The 15923-nt window shown below is 55.3% G+C and overlaps 1 protein-coding gene across 1 annotated transcript in view; it reads right to left on the bottom strand.

Annotated features, from left to right (window-relative positions):
* The window catches only part of HRAS (HRas proto-oncogene, GTPase), a 38239-nt gene that overhangs the window by 1832 nt on the left and 20484 nt on the right, over window positions 1-15923 (bottom strand). Inside the window, exons 2-5 of the mRNA XM_035552008.2 lie at window positions 9318-9471; window positions 4581-4759; window positions 2249-2408; window positions 680-804 (exon numbers count right to left, since the gene is read on the bottom strand). Coding sequence (XP_035407901.1) covers window positions 685-804; window positions 2249-2408; window positions 4581-4759; window positions 9318-9428 — 570 coding nt within the window. The 5' untranslated portion in view covers window positions 9429-9471 and the 3' untranslated portion in view covers window positions 680-684. The remainder of the gene's footprint in view (window positions 1-679; window positions 805-2248; window positions 2409-4580; window positions 4760-9317; window positions 9472-15923) is intronic.

Here is a 15923-nt window from a genome sequence, read left to right as displayed (position 1 = left end):
GGAAAGAAAAGAAAAATAGGCAAGCAAATATAGACAATCTGAACAACTCCTTTTGGCTCCAGCACGCACCATTTGTAGAAGCAAAACAGCCCCCTTATGGCTAATTCTCGGCATTGCATCAGCTTCACATATCCCTGGGGATATACCTACGGGGAAAACTCTTCTGAGGAACAGAGGCCTTTCAGAGTCAGATGCTCTGCCTCTGAAATCTGACTTTATTCAGATGCTCTGAAGCCTCAGGACAATGCGATTTATGCATTAGGAGGCGATGTGCTCATGCAGTTTCTCATCTAAGCAATTACAGGGTCAGCCTGGTGAACACGCACACCTCCAATACCAGCATCCCTCCGCTGTCGGAGGGTCAGCATGGGAAGGAGCTTTCCTGGGGAAAGCATGACAAAAACATGTCTTTTTTTTTTTTTTCGGTGTTCTGTAGAATTTTGTTCTGCTGAATGAGGGGAAAAAATAAACAACCCTTTCCTCCCACACATTTCCTCAGGAAAGTGGGAAGTTTTGACTTACCTATGTTTTGACAGAAGATGCTATTTCAGTCAGAAATCTCTTGAATTAAAAAACAGCCATCGCTGAAATTGTTTCTGATGCATCTGTTCGCAGACAAGTACCCCTGCCCCGCTTCCTACGTGCCCCGCTGCCCCCCGTCCCCGCTCGCGGCACTCACCGCAGTCACGAGACGACACATTTACAGTTCATGCAGCCGGGGCCGCTCTCGTCGGGCGGATTCAGCTTGCGCAGTTTGTGCTGCCGGATCTCCCGCACTAAGGTGTAGAAGGCATCCTCGACGCCCTGCAGGAAACACACGTGGCTTGTAGCAGCTGCCCGCTTTGAGAGGGAGAAGGGCTGGGCCTGCCCGCCAGCGAGGAGCCCCCGGGCTGCCTCCAAGCGGCGAGGATTGCCGAGCTGGAGGCGTGAGACTAAGCCAAGAGGACAGAGAGGAATCCTAGCACGGCCCCCAAATGGTGAGCAAGACCGAGTGAGCGACAGCACGGCTGAGGATTCCTGGTGACTAAGCAGCTTTCGGCAGCCTGAGCAAGGTCTGCCATCCGGGAGGAAAGCCCCTGCTCGATGACTGAAGGCGACGGCCGCCCCTCTGCCACCTCTGTGCTCTGGCTGCCTGCAGAGCAAACACCTGGGGAGGCTGGAAAAACACCGTGCTGCTTCACGGCTGCTGCCCGGGCTGCCATGGGGTTCCCCTGGCTCTGCAACGTGTCTGAGCCTCCTCCATCTTCCCAGCAGAAACTGGGCCATCCTATGGGCTCGGACCAACACAGATCCTATCCGCCAGAGCTCCTGATACTGCAGCAGCACAAAGGCATTTAGAGGCCGACTCGTGAGCTTACGTAGTAAAGTCATCTTCCCTTCGCTGCTGTCTGAGCGCAAATCTTCTGCAGATTGGAAGCGTGAGCCCTGATGGGGAGGGGAACATCCTGATGGAGCATTTAGCCTCGGGGAAGCAGCTAACGCCAGCGGATCTATCTGCAAGGCACGCAGAGACCAAGCACGCACTGCCGCTCTGCACTGCCAGGGTTTGTCCTGCTGGGGCACCCCAAGACAGAGGCAGCGGCCTGGGGATGGGCTGGGGATCCTGCCACGAGAATTTATTTCCCCGGTGCCATCACTGAACAGGCTCCTTGGGCCTTCAATCACAGCTTGCATACAAGGCAAGGCCGCGGCTGATTCGGGAGCTTTCCAGCAGCTCCATTCCCAGCATCTCAGCGGCAGTAAATCGGCGCCCATGCTGGCTTGCTCTAATTCACGCTCCCTTCCCTGCTTGCCGCCACTTCGGAGCTGTCAGAGAGACTTACAGCACGCCGGGTAACAAGCAGCTGGAGCGCTGCTTGCCCGACAGCCCGAGCACACAGCCCTGTCATCGCGGCCGTGCGTCAGTCCTGCCCGTGCCCGTCAGGGAGGCTGCTGGCAGAGCCACGCCACCTCCCGCTGCCCCTTCGCACGCGAGGCAGGGCAGCTGGAGGGAAGGCTCATCCCTCTGCCAGTGGAGGCGACTGTTGTAGTCCCAGCGAAGCTACAAACACCCAGAAGAGGGGGTGAGAGGGAAAGGGTTTATGACTTGACCAGCTGGCGTTGCTGCTACTCACAGGCTGCAGGCAGAAAGCAACCCCGGATGTGGGTCCGGCTCTCCAGGGTTATAGGAAGAAAGAGGGGAAAGGGAAGGAAAGGGAAGATTTTGGCAGGGGGCACTGGTCTGTGTGTTAACTGCTCCTCCTCCTACCTGTCTGGTTTTGGCCGACGTTTCTATGTAGGGGATCCCGTAACTCCGGGCCAGGTCCTGTGCTTGCCGCGTCTCCACTGTCCGGGCTGGCAGGTCACATTTGTTCCCCACCAGCACCATGGGGACATCATCTGAGTCCTTCACCCTCTTGATCTGCTCCCTGCAACAGTAAGAGATGCTGAAGTGAAGGGAGAAAAGGCTCCAGAGCGCTCCCCACCAGCACGGAGGAAAGGTCGCTTCTTCCTCAAGCTGTGCTTCCCTGCTGCAGCATGCCTCGGGCAGGGCTTTCGGGAGGACGAACGTGACCGTACCATGTAAGCAAGTAAACAGCAGCAAAATAGTCGGGCAGTTTGGGAAATGGAAACTAAACATGCTTCTGCTCTTTAAATGCAACCGTTAAAAAATTCGGCTTGAAATTATGGCAATCGATATCAAGACAAAAGCTTACCACATCCTCCCAACAAGGCGTGAACTAAATAAAAACGAACACCTAAGCAGCTACCTGGATGCTTCCAGCGTTTTAGATCGAGTAATCTTCCTGAATGGGTAAAAGTCACCAGAAAAAACACCTGCAACCAGAGTTTGCTGAGCCGATGAGCCAGTGTTTGGCAGCTGTAGGCTTTTCCGCAGATGCACAGACAGGATTTGCTTCGTTTCAGCTTAGTTCAGTTCACTCAAAGTTGAGGAACCAACTGGGAACCAAAAATGCAGTAATGCTTGCTTCTCCATTCCAACCCCTGATTTAAAACTAGGTGGGCGAGGACGAGATCTACTACTTCTAAAATCCTAAAGGCCATTATGACCACAAACAATCCACTCAATTCACTCATGACAGATAATAACTTCCTTTGTTTAATAAATCATTTAACTTGGGATGCAAAACAGCTTTTTTTTTTTTTTGCTCATGCATCCAGGACAATTAACATGGTTTTATTTAAAGTAATAAAAGCATTTTTTTAAAATGCTGGTTTCTGCATCTTATTTGAATTCAAAATCCCCATCCAAAAGTAGCTGGACATGCATCACACGCCAAAAAAAAAAAAAAAAAACAATCATCTTTTTTTAATATAGTAGAACACAGAAATGAAGCCTGAATATATGTCAGATATGCCATAAAGCCACTTAAATGCTCGATGTAACATCCTGATCAGCAGACCCGAGCACTAAATCTAGTGCACAGGCTACACTTAGCTGAAAAGAGATACCTCCTAATGGGTCTTAACCAGGGAGAACGAGCATTTCTCTGGGGAAAATTATTTTAAAAGTGCAAATGCAAAGAGCACATGCGAAACGAGATTAAAGCCAGTGATTTACATCATGATTAAAACCCGGGCTTGAAACCAAGCCATCCTGTGAGTGATTCATAGGCACCAGCACAAGGCAGTGGGATGAACGCTACCGAATCCCTCAGGTGCTTTAGGAAAATCCCATCCTTTGTCCTACGGTTCAGCTAAACCGAGCCAAATTAGCCTGCCATATACAGAGTTACTGCCGTGAACACGCCTGTTAGCTGGAGCCATCTCACCGGCTCCGACCACAGAGCGAGGAGGGCTGTGCCTGCCCTGGGAGCTACAGGGTTAGCTGGGAGCCACGTTCGCAGCACAACTGCTGCTCAGCAGCTGCCCGGGGGCACCCCAACGCCCGATCCCGCTAGGACCCCATTCTGTGTGGAGGGCGACCCGCTGAATACAGCCCCTGGCCCCCAGGGTCGGTCTGCTGCCTCCCGTCTCCTGGACGGATCATCAGGATCACCACTCGGGGTTTCCAGAGACGTGACTCTTTTGGTTTTCCCCGTAAAACCATCTGGGCTGCTCCTGGCAGCGGTGGCAGGGAGCTGGGCACGGGCAGGAGAGGAGGAAACTGGCATGAGTCACTTCCTACCCTGCTCTCAAAAGCCCCTTGCTGGCCGGCAAGCCATCTCTTGCATCCTCCGCAAACACCTCTCGTCCCAGACGAGTCCTCAAAAAGGCCTAAGCTCCTCCTCCAGCTCCTCTCCCAGCTCCCCGCACAGCAGAAGTTGCTGAGATCGATTCCACTAACAAAGCAATTCCATTAATTAGGGAGGGGAGGGAGGGGGTCGTGAAGGATCAGCTCTCCCTTTAGTTACCATAAACACTTAAACATTACATTAGCGAGTCCCCAAAGGCCACGAGCAATCCCTTCGGATGGGTTTTATCGGAGGCACTGACATTAGCCGTCTGCTCCCCCTGTTCCCTGGGGAACGGCCACTCGAGCTAATTGCCTGTGCTGGCAGCCAGCGCCTCCACCGCGGGGCCTGATGTGAAAGGGAGGGCAGGACGGTGCCGGGACGGGGCCTCGCCGGGGCGCTCACCTGTACTGGTGGATATCCTCGAAGGACTTGGTGTTGTTAATGGCGAAGACGCAGAGGAATCCCTCCCCCGTCCTCATGTACTGGTCTCGCATGGCGCTGTACTCCTCTTGCCCCGCTGTGTCCAAGATGTCTAGCAAACAGGTCTCTCCGTCAATGACCACTTGCTTTCTGTAGGAATCCTGCCAGGGGACGGAGAGAGAGTCAGCGTTAAGGGAGAGCACGCAAGGGGAGGTTGGCTCCTGCCACCCCTCGGCCTGGTTTAGCTGCCATTAAAAACGGACTCGAGGGAGGGAAAGGGAGAAGGAGGAAAACAAGGGAAAAAACACATGAATAAAGGGAGCAGCTGAGCAGGTTCCCCCTCCTCTGGCAGAAGCATGGAGAACACAGCCCCTGGCCTGCTCTTCCCAGCCCTGTCTCTGGCAGACAAGGGGCAGCTTTGTCACTGCCACACCGACATTGGCTATTTTCCTAACTTTATTTAGGCCCGGCTAATCCCTGCCATCTCCACTGCAGGCGGTGAGTCCCATGCAGGGATGCTGGAAGGGGACACGCACACACAGAGGCTCCCGGCAGCCAGGCTTTCCTTCCAGCAGCTGGGATATCTGGGGCTGGGAGGCGTTTAACCCAGCTGGGCACCCAGCATCCCTGACACGGATCAGGCACCAGAGGCAATCGCCACCAGTGAGGCTGCAAAGCGATGGCGAACCTGGTGCTGTCGTGCAAACATGAAAAAATAAATAAATGAGGCCGCGAGGAGGGTGTTTCCCACAACCAGCCCCTGCCCAGGGGGGCTCTGGGGAAGGTAAGGAGCACCCAGGCCCTTTGAAGCTGTGCGTTTTCCCTGTGGAGGTGAGACGATCACAACTTGTCGCACGTGGGAGAAGCCCTGGAAATCACCACGAGCGTTCTCCCAGGGTCTCCCTGCAAAGGTCTGATTTTCAACAGGGGCTCCTCGGAAGCACTGCTCCCTCCTACCACACCTCCCTATCACGAGGATCCTGCTGGGGCAGCCCGGGGGTGTCTCTGACAGCCCTGCCCCGCACCCAGCACAGTTGTCTTGACTCTCGGCCACAGGAGGAGGCCGAAAAGCGTGAAAAACACGCAGGTGGGGGGCTGTGACAGCGCGATTACAGAGCTCTGCCTTCTGCAGCCGCTTGCGGCAGCTACGGTTTCAGCTTAGAACTAATTCAAACGTCTGCTGCTCTTCCAGCGACCACAACAATGTTATCAGATGAGCTCTGCCCCTGAAAAATAGGCCTGCAGACAAAGAGCAGACACAGCTAAGGTCACCGGCGGGACCGGCAACGGTGCGGAAAGGGAACGAGGCCAGCACGGACTCCACCCTTCTGTTCACTACACCAGCAGCAGCTACCGGGCCTAAGGAGGCCTTGCTTCACCTCGCAGACAGAGCCACGGCATCGGGCCCGCGGCCTTCGCGGCGGCTCCTCCTGAAAAGCAGAGGGTGGCCGAGGCAGGGCTGCAGAGCCCACGAGCTGGGACCACGTTTTCTGTGGCTGTTATCCCCGTCCTTTGCTTCTATCTGCGCAGGGAACCTCGGCGGCGCTAGGATCGGGGAGCTCACCGTGCAATTTTCATCAGCCTGTCTGTAATTAAACACCATCTCTGCTCCCATTTACAGCCTCCTCGGAGCAGGGCGGCACTGGGGAGGGCAGACGGTGCGTGTTTGTCTGCTCTCACACACGTCCTCCAGAGCTCCCTCCCAGCCCAGCGCCCTGGCTTGCAGCCAGAGGACAAGTCCCTCAGTGCACGACATTAACAGCGAGCAACATCCCGCACGGCACCCCGTCCCGCACGGCACCCCGTCCCGCACGGCACCCCGTCCCGCACGGCACCCCGTCCCGCACGGCACAGCCCCTCTGTGCAGCGTGGATGCTGACAGCCCGCAGCTCCCCATCCTCAGCCTCAGCGCGGCCCCTGATGTCTTACCCCATCTTCTTGCACAACTGAGACGGGCCGGACTGCCCAGCTGGAACAAGAAGTGCCGGGTGACAGAAACAAACCCTGCCGTCGCCCCTGGACAGCAAGCAGCAGCTCTGGGCTCTGACCTGGGATCCCAGACAGATTCTCCTCCAGCAGGTGCAAGGACCAACATAAGTGATCCCGGCTCTCCGGCGACGTTCACACACGAGCCAGGAATTGCAGGCACTTGGGAGAGGATGCCTGGGGCCGCCCGCAGGAGCAGGGACACAGCCGGGACATCGCCGGTGCCGACCCCGCTGTCCCCATGGCTGCAGCGCAGCAGAAGGACCCCACCAAGCTGGGTGCCCAGCACCCCGTGTGTGTTAAACGCTACGGTCAGGATACAACCTGAGGCTAAGGGAGTGCTGACTGCTAAAAGCTGCGAGGCAAACGGAAGGGTTTCTCAACACAGTCTGGCTTTTTACTCCATCCCCGCTCGCGCGCTGTGGGACGCTGCCAGCTGCAGACCCGGGGCTGAGCAGCCGTTTCATCAGTGCCTCTGGTTCCTGAGAGACAAGCAGCCCTGCCTGCCGCTTCTCCTCTTCCCAGCCCTCCTACTCCCTGCGGGATGAGTCCCCGGGGCCTCAGCGAGCTGAGGTGGAGCTGAGCGGGCTGGGGATGCAGGCACGCAGCCGGGGTCTCTGCCCCTCGCCTGGTTACCCCGGCCAGGGCACCAAGCACGCACCCCTGCTCACAGTGACCCTTCAAGTGGTTTATTTAAGCAACCCACACTTGGCTCCACGCACATGTGCTCTTCTTCTCTCAAGCTGCCCGTTTCAGTGCTGTCGTGCTGCTCGTTAGCCAGCTGAACGGGCAGAGTCAGCTCCTGGGCGCGATCCAAAGCAGCTTAGTCACGGCAGGATGGTTTGTTGGGCACCTTCAGATCAGCAGCAGGTAGCTAACCCTGTGCATCCCGAATCCCCATAAAACAAAGCGTGAGTAACAGGAGCCGCCATGGGTTGAATAAGACGGCTGGGGGGCTGCAGGGCACTTCTCGCTGTACAGACAACTGCACAGGAAGGCAGGGCTGGCCACGTCCCCCCCTCCTGCGGAGGGGTCCGGCCCTTGGAGGCCAGCACCGTAAATCCACGGCAGGAGGGAGGAGGGAGCACCAAAACCCGAAATCACCTGCAGTAGTCACAGACAGGAAAATAAAACAGCTCTCTTGCCTGCGTAGAAGTTGGAGATGCGGAAGAAGGCAACGGGGTGTGTATGCAAGGTGCAGCACTGAGACTCCGGAGCCCTAAATTAAATTCCAGGCTCTGCTACGGACCTTCTAGGTGACCTTGGCCAAATGATGTAATAGCACGTGTTATTAAGTGCTCTTTCTCCTTCCCATCTGTAGGATAAGACTGTTTCTGCCTTTATACCGAGCGCTGTCTCTTGTTTGTTTAAGTTGTGAGCTCTTCAGGGTGGGGACTGCACATACAACACCTACCAGAATAGCTTTCTGACCTCAGCTGGGACCTTTTAGGCTCTACGATAATAATAATAATAACTGCGGTAACCACAGCTGTATTTAGACACATCTGGTGGAGAATCCTCCAGGACTGCAGACAGGGAGGTTATTGTCTGAGAGGCGTGACCGAGCTGTGATTTGCATTCCCAGGGTGGACCTACGCCTCCTGTCCGCAGCGGCACCACGAGCACGGTCCTGCCTAAACCTCCCCCAGACCAAGGTGTAAATCATACGGCGGGTAATCAGCATCTTGCGAGCAGCGGGGACGCAGTGAAAACAGCTGGAGAAGGGGCTGGTTTTAAAAGGTTAAAAAAAATAATAAATTGTTGTTTACACTTGAAATGCAGAAAAGTGGGTTTTGAGTACGGAACCTCTCCTGCACAGGTACTTGGCTGCCCCTCAGGTGGGGTACTGAGCGTGACAGACCAGGCTCGACAGACAGATCCCCGCTGACTCCAGACAAGTACATTCATCTTTTGGACGTTCATCGTTTGCTCCCCGTAACGGAGAACGAGCAGCAATGGGCCTTGCAGCACACCCCAGCTCTCCGCCTCCCGCTGGAGGATGAACTCGCTGGGCTCCGAAGGAGGACAAAAGCCCAGAGCTCAGCGCACAAGACAGAGGAGCACCCCGTTTTGTCTCTCCCTGGGCTGTTTCACGGAGCCTGCAAGCTGCAGAAAAGAACCGCAGTGTCATTTTTCCTACTGCAGAGCAGATCTATAACCATGTATTAGGCAGCCCGAAGAAAATCCCTGAGCTCCCTGCTCTGCAGAGATGTGGGGATCTCTTAAAAAAAATAAATATCATCAGTCTTCAGCTCTGCTTGGGCTCCTGACCCCACGCTGCTTCGCCTGCCTCACCCAAACTGCAGGACGAGCTCTGACAAAAGCCACTTCATCAGAAAAATCTCAAAACGTCCTGCACGGGAAGTCAGTACCTTCACTGTGATTTCACAGAAAGAGAGATGGAAGCACGGGCACAAAATGGCTCATCGGTCCCAAACCTTTAACCCCTCCCTAGGCGGCGGCAGCGGAAAGGAGGAGTTTTGTGCTGCCTCTCCTGGCTCTGCCTGCTCCTGCTGCATCCCTCGCTGCCTCTCTCCAGCACACGCTGCTGTCCTTCCTCAGGAGGCACACGTCGGTCGCCGTGACCTCCAAATGCACAGGCAGCAGCTGAGAAGGGCTTTGCAAAGCAGAGGACCGTCCCTGCTCGAGTTCAGACTCGAGTCCAAGCCGATCACGGGGTTTGCGGCAAAGTGGCAAAGAGCACTAGGACAACACGCAGGCGGCGCCGCTTACCTCTATCGTGGGGTCATACTCATCGACGAAATGGTTCTGGATGAGCTGTATCGTCAGCGCGCTCTTCCCCACGCCACCAGCTCCCACCACCACCAGCTTGTACTCGGTCATCTTCCAGCCGACCCCAGCTCAGGACCTCCAGGAGCACCCCGACCTGCAAGGAGAAACACGGCCACCACGTCAGGAGAGCAGGGGGCACAGATCAGAGGCTGGGAAAGGCAGAGAGGCTGGGGATGCGTGTGCTTTTCACGGGGGTTTGCAATAGCCATGCAATTCTCGCTGCACGGTATTCTCCAGCACTGCCCTGGCCTCTCCTCCCAAGCTCGCAGACATACCACCCTGCTGAACACGGCCAGAAACGGGGAAAACGTGGGATGACCCAAGGGTCAAGGACTTTTTTCGTTCTCCCCATCCGGCACTCCAACCACCCTGGCAATCTGGCCAGAAAAAACATGGCATTTGTTTCGTTATGTCACGCCGTGCCGTGCCTCCGGGATTCGCTGCCTTTTATGATCCGATTCTCTGGGGTCCCAGACACGAGATGACCTCACCTAAAACACGAGGCTTGGTCTACAGTTACAGCGAGGAACTGCAGCATCCAGAGCTCTTTAACCTAATACCCTCCCCGAGTAATGAAGGCTACTTTAAAATGGGGAAAGAAATCAATCAAAGCGAACACAAAAACATGCCCAACGCCTAACCCTTGATGCTCTGCAATCCTTCAGCCTGACAGTCCGCATGCGAACTTGTGAGTGGCGCTAGGTAAGGGAATATAGAAGGCCGGCAGAGACCACAGGGGAGAAGGGTGCTACCAGGGAAAGCACTAATTGGGAAGGCTCGTTACAGCCGGTAGGAGCGAGCCGAGCTCGGGCAGCGATGCGGACTTGCCATTACCCTTCGGCAGGGGAAAATTCCCCCCCTCCCTTAAATTTCTGCTCCCCTCCTACTGAGAAAGAGGAACTTCAGCTCGGCGCTTCCGGCAGGAAGATTACGAAACCCCGAAGGTTTAAATAGCAATCTCGCTGGGCTGCAAGCCCTGCCTGCTGAGAGCCACGCCAGGGCCAGGCACCACCGCACGCGCGGCCCCTCCGGTCGTTTGCCATCCCGCAGGCGTTGCTCGCACACCACCAGCCCGCTTCCCCCAAGGGCGAGGGCTGCTCGCGCCTCCCTGTGCGCCTTGCAAGCTCTGCAAGCCAGCTTAGCACCCAGGTGGAGAGCAGGACGCTGCCCGAGCAGTACTCCAGGAGTTCCTCAAAAGCCCGGTGCTGCGATCACCCCCAGTTACAAGGAGATCACCCCCAGTTACAAGGAGATGCATCCCGGATTGCAAAAGAAACAATGAGCAATGACCGTTTGCTTTTGGAAACGCACAGCTTTCAGCAAGGCTGTGAGGAGCAGGAATCCCAGCAGCTCACAACCCACGAGACAGATCTGAAGACATCCCAGAGAAGAGCATTAAGCCAGAATCACGATTCCTGGCCACCTCCCGACGTTCTGCGGGCAAGGCGAACAACCAGGACGGGGCACGGCATATGGAGCGCTGCAAAAGTGCTCAGAACGAGGCCAAACACTCGTCTCAAAGCTCTGGTAGCCCGGCGTTTGCTATCTAGCAACGTGCTGATACCGGCAGAAGCTGCCACCTCTCCTGCGAAGACGAGGGAGGGTTTTTTGGTGAGGAGGCTGGTAGCCGGCGTACCAGCAGCGGCCACCCTGCACCCAGCCCCCGTCCGCATCTGCTGGATTTGCAAACGCAGCAGAGATCTCATCTAAAGTAGGCCAGAACTTTCTGACTTCAGTCCCCATCTGACTGCAACCTTAAACCACTCAGACAGCTCGATCACCCGCCCGGGCTGGGAGCAGCCAGAGCCAGCCACCTCTCGCCGGAGCCCTTTTCTCAGCTGCTGGCTCAGCAGCAGGAAGACAAACAAAGAGCGTGTCCTTCTCGGCATCGCGGGGAAAAGCAAGGAAACGGCTGCAAAAGAGCAAGCACAACCGTGATGCAAAGCAGGACCTCTGGTGGTTGTGGCTTTCCCAAAAGGGGGAGGCAGGGAAGAGAAGCGCGGGGGCTTCTGCCAGGGAGATGGTGACAGACACGCCGGGTTACCGCGCTCCAGCACGGGGATTTGCTGGATGGAGATGTACAGCCTGACGATTGTTGTGAAAACCTTTCCTGGTGTGAGAATTTCCAACGGAGGAAAAACAAGAGTTTGAGTTTCTCAGCAGCTAGTGCAGAGCCCTGACAAAGCTGACCAAAAAGAAAACACAAAAGCACAGCTTCCCAGTCCTACACCACGCGGGAACAGCGGTCTGAAAGGCTGAGCTGGGTCGCTGCCTGGTGTTTTCCCCACCAAACAAAATTCATCACCTCCGCAGCACCCAGCATCCTTCCCGAGAGCTGGATCCCCAGCAAGCCGCCCAGGGCAGCGGGACAAAGAGCTGAGCAAGACGCCAAGGACGGGAGCCGTTCAGGAGCGCACCGCCTGGGAAGAGGGCTGGGATCTTAGTGCCAAACCAACGGCCCTAGCGTGGAGCTGGAGCTGCTGCTGTATTTCCTGACCTCGTGGATTTTCTCCCAGAGAGAGAGGGCTCCTGGCTCCCATTCAAGCTGTCTAGGAAAGCCCAGCCGAGCGCTTCCGCCTGGCAGCAGCAGCTGCTCCCGGCCCGCTAGCCCCCGAGTCCTCCCCCGTGGATTTCACATTTCCACGATGGAAGTTTCACAAACGCTGTTCACTGCTGAACGTTTACGCTCTACCTGTCGACCGGGAGCATGTTTCAATGCACCCGAAAACAGTTCCACCTCTGCAAATGTCTTTGAATAGGTCTCAGCCTGAGCGCCCCGTCCCCGAGAACTGAGGAACCTTTCGAGCACCAACGCCGCAGCGTTTGAATTTAGTTCCCTCTGGCAAAGATTCCTAGCAGGCAGAACAGTCTCAAGTCCTCTACCAAAACAAGGCTCATCTCAGCCTGTCACCAGCAGCCCACCATGCCTGCAATTCGGGAATCCTGTCTGATGATTTAACACGTTGACAAGGCAAACCTTGCTGCCTGCACTCCTCCACCTGCTCAGGCACAACAGTGTCACCAGCGTCCCAAAACACCGCCTCCAAAGGGCCTGAACGAAGCCCTCCAGGAGCACGAAATGCCACCTTGCGTTTTCACTTGAGGGTCAAAATGCTGACGTTCTCGGTGGCCTGCCCAGCCTGAAAGAGGTTAAGGAAAGGAGGCTGGCAAGCTGCTGCTCTGGTATGAATCACAGCCCATCCGATGCTTCATTTTCATTTACTTGCTGCTTTTTTTACATTAACAAAGAAGTGAGCTGCAAATCTAACGCAATGTGTTTGGTTGCTGGCTTCGTATCTGCAACCTCAGACGACACAGCCTGCGAGACAAAAAGAGAGAGGGGTGCCAGAGGCGTAAGGAAAGTTGCAAATGGTGGCCCTGCTTTGGAGAAGCAGCTTGAACGTAATAAATGTCTTGCATTAGAAAAAAAAAAAGGCAGTCTAAGAGGAACAGAATGACTTCTTCCATCCTCTGCAAGCTCTTTAAGACCTGAAGGAACAGGCAGCCTGTCCCAAGAGACTGAGCACAAAAATATTGCTCCAGAGGAGAAAAGGGATAAGGAATGACATCACGTAGGAGGCTCAAAGCACAGGCAGACATTCAAGGGGATGCAGGAAACCTTGGAGGAAGAAGAGCAGAAAGCTGCAGGCAGGTTCAAGTCAGAGGCAAGCCTGAAAGAGAGGGATTGTCTCTGCAGCGCATTCGTAAGCCCCAGCACCAAGGTGCAAGCCATGGCTTTGCATGAGGTCTTCAACAGGCACGGACGAGTCCTGGCTCTGGACGCAGTTTTAGTTAGAGCACCTCTGGCAACAGATCGCCTCTGCCAGAGACTACCCGACCACAAAGAAGTTAAATCCCTGCTCTTTTTCCCTTGCCATCGTGCCACCAGGCAGCGCAGGGCCTCCAGCCCTCGGTGCTCTCCTGGAAGACAGACGGGTGGCAGGAGGTGGTGCACAAGCGTCTGGTCCTCATCGCACGGGCCAGAAGAGATGGGAGAACAGAGGAAAGCAGGATGGCACCATCCCCACCAGCACTGCCGACAGCTTGCTGATCTCTGGTTTCGCTCTGTTCGTGTTGCACCTTGTCTGGTAGTTCAATAAACGCAGTACAGTTACCTGCTGCCAGCACTAAGCTGGTCTGACCACGCTGCTCTTGCTCACCCGCTCCTAAGTTTAATGAAGTTCTTTCTCGCCAGCTTACTCTGTAAGAAAAACACCTGGTAGTCACAGCAATGCCGAGTGGTTTTATTAAAATACCAGAAACCAGTAAACAATCTCCATAAATTGGTAACGCAAATAACAAACCAGCTATCCAAGAGCTTTCTCTCTGAACTGATACTCAAGAAAGGCATCACGCCCTAGACGATACAGGCCATCGAAACGATTATAGTCAATATAAAGACCAGCAGGCCCCTTACCTCAGGAGCTTATAAACCACAGCACACTACTACAGCCTGACCCCAAGGAACAGTCAGTGCAGCACTTGCCATCAGCAACACCAATATTTCCACTCTTGGCCTGAGTGTGAGCACAGACAACTTCCTCAATTTCTCATTACACTTGCACTCACCGGTGAAGGGGAACTTCTGGCAGCACAAAATGGCCCCAAGATCAAACTGAGTGTGCTTGGGCTGCTCACGCCCACATCTCCAGAAGCTCTGCGAGGTGCTGTAACGTGCTTGCAACTCGTGGTGGGATCTTCACCTCCCACCCCCACCGCTTCTCCCTGAGAGCAACCAGCCCGTCCCACTGGGGTGGCTGCAGGAGAAGCACACTTCCAAGCGAACCGCAGATTATTTACAGAGACAAAACGTGCTGCTCTGCACGTCACTTGCTGCTGCTCCACGGAGAGGTCTAAGGAAATGGGCTCCTCTGCTTTCCCCTCCGGCCCACGGCCCAGCCTCGTGGGGCCAGGCAGGTGCTCCAGAAGCAGGCGCTTATGGAGAGAGGGACAGGTACCTGGGGAAGTTAAAGACACGGCCCACGTTACAGGTAACAACTAGACCCGTTAAAAACCTGGCCTCTGAGCCACCTCTTGACTTGGCACCAAGCTGTAATGCCTTGGGGTTGATCACGGGGGGCTGGACAGGCGGGGCTGGTCACGCACACCATCCTCCTCCTCGTCCCGCGGGCCGGCAAAGCCCGGCAAAGAAGCCAAGGGACCGGCCCGAAGTCATCGCCAGCAGCAAAGGCGGAAACTAAACTGAGGCAACTTCCCATCCAGGGCCTTAGCGGGAGCCGAAAAGCTCCACGCGCAGGTTTCGGATGGGAAAGCCGTTGGTCGCCTGCTGGGTCTTTGTGTCCGGCTGTCAGAGCTGACAGCTCCCCCACGGAGCGGAGCTTCCCTGCGCAGAGATGGTTGGAGAGGCAGAGTAAAGCGAGAGGGAAAGCCCAAACCGCTCTCCAATTATCCTCATGAAATCACAACTGTGTCACCAGCGTGGGGAGGCGGCAGTGACAGGCAGGGACACGGATGCCCCGACGCACAGACGAGGCGGGATAACAGGAGAGAAGAGAGCAGCTGACGCCGAAACAGGCTGGGGCAGCAACCAGCAGCACTGACAAGCCCAGGTCCGTATTTAACACACTCTGCAGGGGTCGCAGGCAGCATTTTGCAGCTGGGACACGCTTTTATTTATTTATTTATTTATTTATTGAGAGTCGACAGAGAGCTACCAACGCCGTGTATCAGGGAAAAAAGTGCCCCGTCCTCAAGAACTGCATTCTCCCTACACGATTTCCGTTCTCCTCTCCCTCCCCACCCTTCCCCGTTCCTCCGAAGCAACTGCTGACAGGGAAAAACCAAAAAGCTGGTTTCAGGAAACACATCTAAGCCATTTTCATTTAGAAAAAATTTGCAATGGAAATAGGGTCTGGCCGTTGGGCTTCCTGCTTGCTTTAAAGCCTAACTTATATGAATAACATAAGTAAATAAATGGACAAGGAAACAAGGTATTTGCAACTGGGAAGTTCTGAGGATTGTCTTGATAATGCTTTTCATTCTTTCATTTTTAACATTTTGTGGAAAAGAGCCTTTAAAAAGGTCAATTTTGGGAGCAAAATGCTATTGGAAGAGTATCAGTAAGCTTTGGTCCCTGGGAACAAAACGGTGCAAGCAGCACATGCCCCGTCTTGCTGGGGCTCTTGCCGCAGGAAGATCCAGACAGGGAGCCGGGTTTGGGGAGCGGATGGAAAGGAATGGAGCCTGTTGGTCAGCACCAGGAAATCAGATGGAAAGATCTCGGAACAGCAGGAACCCCGGACCCTCACAACCCCAAAGTGGCACTCAGATCCGGCAGCACACCGGTACGGGGTGGCAGCTCCCGGCTGGGCTCCAGGCAGGTTCATCCTGGAGCAAAAGCAAGGCTCCAGCATCCCCGCGTTGGTGTGGCCAAAGACCAGCCTCGCTGCGCTGCTTCCCCCTGCTCCTCGCCCAGCGTCCGGCTGTTTTCAGCCCAGGGGATTTCCTGGGCCTGGCACAGCTTGTGTTTAGCAACCCTCAACAGATCTCTTTCCCAAGGACTCTTCCAGCCTCCCCTGAACCCAC

Source organism: Cygnus atratus, chromosome 5 (assembly GCF_013377495.2).
Source record: "Cygnus atratus isolate AKBS03 ecotype Queensland, Australia chromosome 5, CAtr_DNAZoo_HiC_assembly, whole genome shotgun sequence".
In the NCBI taxonomy this organism is placed as follows: Eukaryota; Metazoa; Chordata; class Aves; order Anseriformes; family Anatidae; genus Cygnus; species Cygnus atratus.
This window is presented reverse-complemented; position numbering and strand designations above follow the sequence as displayed.